The sequence below is a fragment of the Coturnix japonica genome, chromosome 9, assembly GCF_054131305.1.
Source record: "Coturnix japonica strain WE chromosome 9, WE-NBRP24, whole genome shotgun sequence".
NCBI classification, from domain to species: domain Eukaryota; kingdom Metazoa; phylum Chordata; class Aves; order Galliformes; family Phasianidae; genus Coturnix; species Coturnix japonica.
The window spans coordinates 5,242,796-5,253,361 of record NC_140671.1 but is presented as its reverse complement, the minus strand read 5'-3'; the positions used below and the strand labels follow the sequence as shown (position 1 = coordinate 5,253,361).

The window sequence follows — 10,566 nt, the reverse complement described above, 5'->3', positions numbered from 1 at the left end:
GAACTCTTCAGCTCAGGCTTCCCAATCAGTTATTGCATCATTTTTATTTTCTAAATGCATCTTTATGCAGCTTCTCGTCAGCCAAGTACTCAGTTCTACAAGTTTCTGTCATCAAACCAACAACCACATCAGCAATCATTTGGCTGTACAGGAGTGGGTGGTTTCTTCCAGTGCTTGTAACTGTACAAGAGCAGCTTTGTGTGAAGCTCTGACACGGCTGAAGAGCAGAACGTACAAAACACAGCAACAGGATGTACAAAACATAATGACCTAACTTTGCATCCTCCATTTTAGAACGATCAGAACACAGGTACAGTTAGTTTCCATTAAACCCACTTCCCTAACAAATTGAGGATGCTTTCATAACAGAAAAACTTCATTCTAAAGCCAGACACAGCTCTACACTGTGCCAAATACACACTTAACTTCCAGGGCAGCCCACGTTAGTCTTAGATTCATTCACGTTACTAGAGAACTTGTGAGCTCTGTGTCTTGCCGAGATCCTCTTCCGTGTCGCTGGCTGTTGCTAAACTATGGATGGTGTGACTGCTGGTGTCCTGCTCCTTGCAAGAGACTGCTCCAAAGAACAACGAGTGAAACTGGAAAAGGCAACAATCAGGAGAAAGGTACTGCGTGTGGAACAGGGATAGAGGGCTAATTATCTCTGAAGATTGGGACTACGCGTAGTGTTCAGCTTCTAAATGCTAATCTCAGGTATGTCACTGCTTTATCGTAGAATGTAGATGCATGTGGGAGGATCTTTACCTTGTGATAAGGAGACTCTGCTTCTGGCGCTGCTTGCTCATCTGTTTCCATTACAGCTGCTCTTCCCATGCCTGCAGTATCTCTGTAGGACACCGTGGGAACGCTTCTAACCTGTTTAGCCAAGGGACTTGCAGGTGCCCCCGATGCTCCGCTCTGTGTGTTTCCATTCCGTCGTGGCCTTTTGGAAGCAACTGCTTCAGCACTGCCACCCTCATTGGTGGATTTGTCCATGCATGTCTTTGAGCTGAATCAGAGGGAACAGATTTGTTACATCCCTCTGCATGCCTTTGTTAAGATGTCTTCAGGTGCTACAGCTTTAGATCAGCTTCTCAACAACCCCTTCACTGCAACAAAGCCCCATGGAAATAAGGCTGCCAGGAGAATGGAGTGCTCTCCTTGCACCAGCAGTTTCTGTGCTGTTGGTGTTACCAAGAAATGGTCACTTAGCAGGAAAACTTCAAACTCCGTTGTATCACCCTGCTAAGCCAGTCTGCCTCCCACCCTCCCCTGCAGCCCACTGTTACCTGTCCTGCAGCTGTGAGGTGCACCCAGGCTCCTGGGAAGCCGTCTCACTTGTGATGTCAGACAGCGTAGCCAAAATAAAGCTGGCTTCCAGCACCATGTCCTCAATGCTGAAAGCAACTGGTCTAAACGCAAACAGCCACATACAGGGGTCTACGTTACACGCTTTGTGCACAGTGAGAAACTACCTAACCCTGTACTGCAGACTAGTTATGAACATCACTTTTAGCCTGACGTGAATATCTTACTGTTAGTTAAATAATTGAGTAACCTGCAGATAAAAACTGACAGTGTGGGTATATCTCAACAGTTCCCACAGGCAGCTCCAGAACGTACTTGCCAGGCACGTCAAAATGGATTGAGACAGGAACACTGGTAGCTTCTGAAAATGCCAGCAGTCCCTGAAAAGAAGGAGTGAGAGGTTAAGCACTGTTTCAAAAGTGGAAGAAGGGTAACGTTAGAATGCAGCTGTTGTTTATTGGCAAAATAAAAGTGAAGTCTGCTTTAAAGGGAAAAAGGCTATTGCTGCTTGGTCACAGCTTCTGCCTTCTCTGCCTGGAGCTGTGCAGGTAGAATTACAATGGCTACGATGCTTACTGCGGTAGCATTAATGTTATCTCAGCACTGCATAGATGGGGTTTGTTGTTTTAAAAGTTTCTTTTTCCTTTCAAAGGCTGCTGTGAAGGACTGTGCAGCATCCTGAAGATCCCTTCTAAAGCCAGTCCTCAGCCAGCTGCTGAGACAGCGCTGTGTTACCCAGGTCAAATGAATGGAAAACAACAAACTCCGAACGTACCCTCAGTTCTCTAAGGCAAAACGTCACTTCAGAATCAACTCCAACTTGAATGTAGTCAAATTCATCTGGATTCAGTTGTATTTCGGTCACCATCGCCTTTGGAAAGTCTGTTTGAAATAACAAGGCTGGAGTGAAACCTCAACAATACGGTTATAATGATTTTTCATATTGGCAGCATCTCAATAACTGAGCTGTCACAGTGGATGACAGTAGTAGATATCCAGCTTATTTATATTCATTTTTGTATTTAAGCAAAACAAAAAGCCCTGAAATTCTTTACGGCCGCTCTGTGGATGTATGTGGCTTTTAACAGAGCTTATTTTGTGCTCCACGATGTGCTGTGAGCGCAGTGCTGCTGTCAGCCCTGTCAGTCTGCTCTGCTACAGCCACCGCTGCTGCTGCCACTTCTGGAAGCCATCTGGGAAGACCAACAGCAGCGTGACTTTACCAATGGATCACAATCACTGGCAACATTCAGAGGACCACAAGAGAGGCCTGAGGTTATTTGTTCTAAACTGTCATTTTTTTCCCCTGGTGTTATGTAAGTGACAATGGAAAATAAGCTCTTCAGCATCAGGTGCTGCTCACAGTCATTCAACTGCTTGTTAATTATTATCAGGTGTGTGAAAATCAGAGTGCCATGATGCATCACAGTCTCAGAGCACTCAGAGCTCTCAGCACTGACTCCTGTCCTGCTCTCCTCCACCGCCTGGCTGCTGAGCAGCTCTACCAGCAGGTCCCACATTTGTTTCTTTGCTCAGCAGTTTCTATTTCTCAGCCCCCAACACACCCCCTGCACGTTCAGATACAGAGCCATCGCCTGCAGATGGAAACAAGTCTCAACAGCTGCCACCTCCTTGGAAATGACACCTGGACGTGGAACACAATCCATCAGCAGATAACACGCTCAGAGGACGGGTTTTGTTTCAGTGTGTACAGAACATTTGCTGCAGGCAGTTCTTTGCATCGCGTGCAACGCAATAAATGCAAAACAGCCCTCATTCCTCTTCTGCCATTGACACCAGGAAAGTACTCACAAACCCCAAGTTCTCTGAAGGATGTTAAACCCAAAGGATGCAGGACCAGCAGTGTTCCTTTGTGTTTTGTGTTTCCTTACCAGCGTCCTCCTCAGTGTAACTCCTGAAGCAAACCCTGGTTGGAGTGACGGATAAGGTGACTTCTTCTTGACCCGATGGAAAGTGAACCATTATATCAGCCAGCAGCCTACAAAGATGAATTCAGCATTAAAATGACTTTACATGAGACAAGTCATTGTCTAGCAATGGCAGAGGTGTGGATTCACACCATGCACTATATGCTCCTTGAGCTCTGCAGCAGGATTAATGGCAGAACAATCCCTGTTCTGAAGCTACTGTGTGAAATATCCAATATCAGGACAAAGGATTTAGCAGCAATTCACCATTTCTGAGAGTGGGCCCTACTCACATGTTGGTTACGTCAGTGACTGCTGGAGCAGCACCATCCTCTGGATTATTATTGTTTTATTCCCCAGAACAAAACATGTGAATGTTCATTACCTGCAATGGGCTCTGAGGACATTTGGACACATTTGCTTTGCAAAAACAGCCTGTAACGGGTCACATTCTTGAAAAGCCAGATTATGTGTTTTCACAACGCCTAGGTATAAAGTAGATGAATGAAAATCAATGCTGGTCTAAGGGTCTATCTTTTTTACTATTACTTGCTCTTCCAAGACATCTCAACAAGGGAAACAAGCGACTCACTCCAGCTGTGCAGCTATAGGTCACCCACAAATAGAAAACCAAATTCTGATGCTCTCCACCTTCCTTCATCCTCTTTGTTATTTCCTGAAGGATCTGACGTTTTTCAGAACCCACAGCAACTGCCTTAACAGCAACAGATACAGGAAGAAAACCTTCGATATTTAATTGTTTCAGTAAATTAAATGGCAGCGGAATACAAAAGGCAGTTAACAAGTACACGTCATTACTGACCAGCTGAAAGTCAGTATGAGAAACAGTTCTAACTGCTTTTTAGCAAGGCAGAGTCACGATGTAAATTATGATGTGAAGAGGCTGAGAGCGTTTGTCACAGTGTCCCATCAGTAACACTCAGTTCATAATCACACCTGGTCCTGCTGTTAGAGACTGCTGCTGTTTTTGGAGATCCACTCTATGTCTAACGTACCATTTCTGCAGAGGAGCTGAAAGGTTATGTGGTGATCTTTAGCGTTTGTGTAAATGTTGCATTTCTCCACGTGCTTTTCCAGCACCTTCACGCATCTGAATATAGGAAGAACTGACTGAAAGAAAGAAGACGAACAATCAGTGCAGAGGTTACTCACTAAGACATTTTGCAGTGTTATTTCTCTCATCTCATGCAGCTGATCCCAAGCTCCTGCTTTTATGGCTGCTCTGTAAGCACACTGCAGGCTGCTGCTGTTGATCTCTGTTGCCCTCACCCACCCACAGCCCTGTTTGCAGAACAGCGTGTCGATGCTCTCTAGCTCATGCTGTTCTTAAAGGCTACAAGGAAAACCCTCAGCAGACAGAAACACAGCGTTCCTTCAGCCTGAGGTTGATTCAGACTTTGGAACCTGCAGTGCACAGCTCAGGGCTACACCTTTCAAACAATAAAACATGAACACTCCCTTCTGCAGAACTGCTCAGGAGCCCTTCAGTTTAGAGCAGCCTGCATGGCCTCCTCCCCTATTGCTTGCAAAGCTGTGTGTAATAGTGTATTAAAATGTACCTTAATGATCAATTTGCACGCGAGTGACAACTGTTTTTCTTTCTGACACGGCAGAGGAGCAGCTGTGCAGCAGTAATGTTGGAAAAACATGGATGAGAAGAAGACATACGCATACGCCGACCGAGAAGAATTCACTGATCTTAATGCAAGCTGAAAATCAATGCAAAGTAATTTATTAGCTCGGAGCTGGTTCATATTGAGCCTTTAACAAAAAAGCCATCTCTGGAGCTCCAGCATGGTATCTGCAATACCACACCTAAGCCACAGCACCTTTATGTGTGTGCATCTCCAAACAAATCCAGATGTATCACTTCTATTGCCATGTTCAGACTCATCCCCTTCGTTATTACCAGTCAGAAGTTCTGGCCATAATGCAGACATAGGAACCCAGTGCAGGGGTGTGTAAGTGTGTGAGCTAAGCCTTGAAGTGCAGATTGCCCAACCCCTTGTAAGCTGTATTTAAGGTATGGGAAGGACTTGGAGCCTGCTCTAAAACAACCCATGAGATACACAAATGAGCAGGCACTTCTAGCACCTAAACAACGTCCCATTTACAAACTGTATCTCCACTTCTCACGCACCAGCCCCACAGCATGTTGAGCTCGTTGCTTTTAATTAAGAAATCTCTAGAGAGAAACCTCATTCTGAGGGAAGTGGTGTCTGATTAACAGGAGCCATTCTTCCTGCTGAGTCACACCAGGACAAAAACATTTCATTTAAAGGCAATTTCTGATGAGGTGCAACACATCAACCTTATGATTCGTGACAATGAGAGTAAAACCCTTGGTATTAATCCGGATGTCCTGGATGAGATTCAGCCTGGGTAACTGAAACCCCAGGAATATCAGAGGCAGAGGAATGGCCCTTAGGTGCTATCAACTGCAAATTACAACCACAGAATATATGGCATTTGTCCACGTTGGAAGTGGGGGGAGGAAACTGAGAATGCAGCTCAGACTGAATGGGACCTGCAGTAAAAACCAACAGCACAAACACCATTTCCAACCAAGACTTTAAGCTGACAGTAAATCCAATGCACTTACACCTCTGTCTATGGGGTCGAAGCAGAACTCGTCGCTAACCCGCGCCATGGCGTGCACGGCTCTGCCAAACACTGCCAGGGAAACAAAACAGCACGAGAAGCATTTCAGGTCAATTGAAAAACAAGTGACACCTCCTCACTTTCCCCAGAGCAATTTAAGAGGAAAAGTGAGATATTTCCCACTCTTTTCCATAAGAAATGATGGTGTGGGGGAATAGAGTGCTGATTTTCAGTGTCACCAACAGCTCTCCATAGGATCACTGTGGGGTTGGTGGTCCCTTTGCAGCTGTACAACCCAACGTCAACACAAAGCATCTCAGTGATGGCACCAAATGCTGCTTTGGCCAGAAATATCACTGTGCAGACCAGACTGACCGAGCACAACACACAACACACAGCTGGAGCCCTAAGAAGCCCACACAGAACCTGCCCTCAGACTTCACCACAGGCTCAGAGCTGTGTGAGGAGCTCTCACAGCACTGTGAGCACTCAGCTCCTCTGCTCCCAACACCGCTGTGGCAGCCTCGTCCCACTCGGGGAAGGCTGTTCGCTCTGTCCAACATCCCACCGCCTCCATGAGGTAACAGGCACCTCTGAGCTGCGTCCCCCCAATGACGCACTTCATGGCGGCCCTCCCTCCTCACGTAACACAAAAGGCGGGAAACCCCCAAACCAAAAAACCCGGATGTAACCGGCAGGGAAACGCGTTTCACACTCTTTTGTCCCTACGGTGGAGCCGTAGCGGAGGGGCGTATAACACAGGCCAAACTTCCGGGGAGAAGCCATTTGATTTTCGGAAGTAGGCCGCTTCACTTCCGGGAGCTGCCTGAGGGGGCCGAGCGGTGCGGAGCAGGATGGTGAGAGCGGAGCCGGGCCGCAGCGAGGAGCCCCACAACCAGGGGCCGAACTGAGGGACATGGAGCGGGGAGGGAGCGGGGAGGGCCGCGCTCAGGGAACCGTGTGTTGTTTTGTTGTTTGTTGTTTTTAATTTATTTATTTATTCGAATGGTTTGACGCCGCTCTCATAACATCGGCTCCATTCGTTACGGTTCGCCTATTCATTTGGCTCTGTTTTCTTTTCTGTTGCTTTTCCTTGGTTTAACATTGATCACGCCTCGCCTTGTTTCCCATTCCCTTGTCTGCAATCAACTCCTCCTCCCGCTCAGGCCGGGCACAGAGTAAGTTCCCTCCCGGCGCTGGGGCTGCGTTGTGACGGGGCTGCTGCTCTCATCCCTTCAGCTCCGGGTGTAACACGCTGCGGTGCCGTTTGGTTCTGTTGGTGTCGCTTACAGAGCTGGGAGGGTTTTTCGTTCTATTTATGATGGGTTTTAATCAGCAGGAGCTCAAACGTGGTTTGGGGAAAACACGGGACCTGCCTGTTGGTCAGCAAAGGAAAAAGGGCTTGGAGCTTTGTTGGGGTTTTGTGAGTGGCAGCGGTTTGATTAGATAGCGATATTAGATATTCGATTAAATATCGAATGCAGAACTGCTATTCCATGGCCCAGACCTTCAACCGTCACTGAGAGCATCCTCTGAGTGCCGCCGCTTTAACCACTCGCAACCCATTTTCTTCCATGCATTCCAGTGCATCATCTCAACAGTGATGTTAATAGCTTGAACTATTGAAAGGCCTGTAGTTCTGCCCTGGGTTGCCTTTAGCCTGTAGGTTAAACTGCTCTTGTGTTGTTTTATTCATGTTTTCAACCATCTGTTCTCCAAGACCTGTGGGTTTCCTGATGGCACTGAGATGTTCTCAATTAAAAATAGAGGGGAAAAAGCTCCCAAAGCCTCCCAAGGGCTCGGTGCCTCCTCAGGTGTCTGCTGCCATAAAGGCGGCTGCGTGGCCTAAACATGTCAAGTAAAAGCAAATGTTACAGAAGGGTGGATGTTGTTACTGCTGCAAACATAGATATCTGTGTATACAGTCTATGGATACAGGCTGTGTCTGCTTACAAACAGTTCTGGTTGCTGTCAGTTTAGGAGCTGTCTTTGTTACAGGATGTTATGACTGGAAGATGAGCTATAGGGAACTGCTTAACAAAGCTTTGTAACTGGGAGATAAACTCTGTTAACAGGGATGTATTTACCAAGGCAATGGGGGTCACCATCTCTAAATCCAGTGTGTTTAGTGTAGCAGCATTACGCCCTATACTGCATAGAGCTTTCCATGCCCTTCTTGCTAAATTAATTTATTGCTACTTTGCTTGCGTTAATTATTTTCTTTATTAGCAGAACTAAGGCTGTAGTTTAACATTACACATCTTGATCTGGTTGCGTAATTTTGAAGTTCCCCCCATATTAAATTTACATTCTCATTGCATCTGTAGAACTGAAACATAGAGCTGGCAATAGAAGACATTGTGGTGCTTTCCTTTACCTATCGATTCTCACCTCAAGTATCTGTAATTGTTTTTCTTTCCTGGTAAGTTGGTGTTAGTATTAGGAGACCTTCACATTCCACATCGATGCAACAGCCTCCCGGCCAAGTTCAAAAAGCTGCTTGTTCCAGGGAAGATCCAGCACATCCTCTGCACGGGAAACCTCTGCACCAAGGACACTTATGACTACCTCAAGACCCTGGCTGGGGATGTTCATGTTGTCAGAGGGGACTTTGACGAGGTAGTGACCCCTTTTGGTGGTGGTATTTTGTGTTCAGCTTTTACGTAAAGGCAGCGGTTGAGTTACTTTTAAGTAAAAAAAAAGTGGGCAATCTGAGCTTATTTAGTTTGAGGAGAAGGGTTGGGGTTCCTATTAATGTGACTTGCATGGTCAGTGTGATTAACACTGAACTGGGGGCTGAGCTAAGGCTGAGACTTGGCAACTAGGAGCTCCAGTTGTCAGCTCCTCTGAAGTTCCTGGTATCTTTACCAAGCTCATAAAAGCAGAATGTGGCTCCCATTCTGGGGCAGTAGAACCAATCAGACAGTCTTGAATCTGTACATCTAACCAGTCTGTGGGGCTTGTTTAGCTTATTTTCCTTTTGTTTCTTTTATTTCTTAGAACCTGAATTATCCTGAACAGAAAGTTGTAACTGTTGGACAGTTCAAAATTGGTCTGATTCACGGCCACCAGGTCATTCCTTGGGGTGACATGGCCAGCCTGGCGCTGCTACAGAGGCAGTTTGATGTGGACATCCTCATTTCAGGCCATACGCACAAATTTGAGGCATTTGAACATGAAAACAAGTTCTATATCAATCCAGGATCAGCTACAGGAGCTTATCATGCCTTAGAGAAGTAAGTAAAGCATGAGAAACAGCTGTGGGGCATTTTCTTTTTGATAGGAAAACTAACTGTTAAGGTTAATATTTACAAAGTTTACATCTTTAAGTGAGGGGCAGCAGGGAGGGCTCGTTGTCCTTGCTAAGGCTCCTGGACTGAAACAGATGACTGAAATGCTTAAAGCTCCAGCTCTGATGTACTGTGCATAGAAACCTCAAATTGGTTTTCCTCAGGAGTGATTCTTGCTAAGAAGTCTGACAGCAAGATGCCGTTAAGGTTATATTATATAAGGTTATTATATACACACCCTCTGCTCATATGATTTCTTTTTTCCTTCTTTCTAGCAACATCATTCCTTCGTTTGTGCTGATGGATATCCAGGCTTCCACAGTGGTTACATACGTCTATCAGCTGATTGGAGATGATGTGAAAGTAGAAAGAATCGAGTACAAAAAATCCTAAAACACATTTCCTTGTGTGGCATTTTTACTGTCTCATTCCAGAGCTGCATGTTACTACGATCCTTGGTTGCTTGTTTACAGACCTACACTTAATGTTTAACAGCTTAACAGTGTAACATCTCGGTAATAACTTTAAAACGTTGTTTTCTTTTCTCTGTATGAATTGATTTGTAAACTATGTCACTAACTGATGAAGTACAGTTCCTTCACGTTGTCATAAATCCCCCTTCAAATTAAAACAAAGCTTTATGAACTGCTGAAGAAACAGCAGTAGTGGGAACAGGAGTAGTAATTTCACTGTAGGAAACTGAACTTGAGTCTTTGTAATACTCAGAGCACTGCCGTGCTATAGGGAACGACAGTCTCATTAAATCTGTGAACAGTGACGAGCTTTCCTTTATTTATGGCTTATATTTGATATCAAGTCTACCCACTTTGCTCTGTGTAAACAGGTGTTAAATAATATAATTCCATACAGCACTTGTACTGCTGCCGAAGGCTGAAAAGTTGAAAGACTGGGGCTTGTGTCTCCTAGTCTCAGGTACCTGCAGGGAACTGAATGTATTTTAACAGCTGTTACTTCTTAAGGCTGCTGATTTTCCAATATAAATAAAGCTGTCTCTGCACAATGTCTAGGGTTTAGAATGGTGTGGCCTGTTTCCTTTGCTTGTGTTGTCCTTGGCAGCAAAAGAAATGGTTGTGGAATGTTTGTGCAGAAGGCTGTGCTGCAGCTGTCACAAAGGTTTGTGTGAAACAGATGAGTTATCCATGAAACATCAAGGATCAGTAGAACCTTTAGTTCTGTGTCATTAACTTTGGCTAAAAACCTTACTTCTATTTGAAATAAACCTGCTTTGCTTACAAAAAGACTCAGTGTTTGAGCCTGGTAACTCAGGACACTTTGGTTATCTGCTGTTTCATGCAGTGAAATTCACACTCCTTGAATTCTGCATGTCTACAGCAGGAAAAACATCACCAACTTTTCTTGACAAATCTCTCTGTACATTAAAGCTGATAAAAGATTAA

At 45.2% G+C, this 10,566-nt stretch overlaps 2 protein-coding genes across 7 annotated transcripts; one reads left to right on the top strand and one right to left on the bottom strand.

The window, feature by feature from the left end:
• Nucleotides 1-18: 18 nt before the first annotated feature.
• On the bottom strand, nt 19-6,545 carry RAD9B (RAD9 checkpoint clamp component B). 5 transcript variants are annotated; one of them, XM_015877878.3, is made up of 11 exons: nt 6,450-6,545; nt 5,860-5,930; nt 4,817-4,966; nt 4,253-4,367; nt 3,622-3,721; nt 3,201-3,307; nt 2,084-2,190; nt 1,624-1,688; nt 1,290-1,412; nt 766-1,009; nt 19-599 (listed from the first exon to the last, which is right to left on the bottom strand). In XM_015877878.3, the coding sequence occupies exons 1-11, from the start codon at nt 6,481-6,483 to the stop codon at nt 468-470; spliced, it is 1,248 nt and encodes a 415-aa protein (XP_015733364.2). In that variant the 5' UTR covers nt 6,484-6,545; the 3' UTR covers nt 19-467. The 5 variants fall into 5 exon arrangements, with proteins under 5 accessions (XP_015733364.2, XP_085411896.1, XP_085411897.1 ...); XM_085555770.1 differs by lacking the exons at nt 5,860-5,930; nt 6,450-6,545 and adding an exon at nt 5,087-5,219; XM_085555771.1 differs by lacking the exons at nt 1,290-1,412; nt 5,860-5,930; nt 6,450-6,545 and adding an exon at nt 5,087-5,219.
• Nucleotides 6,546-6,641: 96 nt separating this feature from the next.
• Nucleotides 6,642-10,566, top strand: VPS29 (VPS29 retromer complex component). Of its 2 annotated transcripts, none has more exons than XM_015877889.2 (4): nt 6,642-6,715; nt 8,286-8,477; nt 8,859-9,094; nt 9,424-10,566. In XM_015877889.2, the coding sequence occupies exons 1-4, from the start codon at nt 6,713-6,715 to the stop codon at nt 9,539-9,541; spliced, it is 549 nt and encodes a 182-aa protein (XP_015733375.1). In that variant the 5' UTR covers nt 6,642-6,712; the 3' UTR covers nt 9,542-10,566. The 2 variants fall into 2 exon arrangements, with proteins under 2 accessions (XP_015733375.1, XP_085411926.1); XM_085555800.1 differs by having other exon boundaries at nt 6,642-7,036.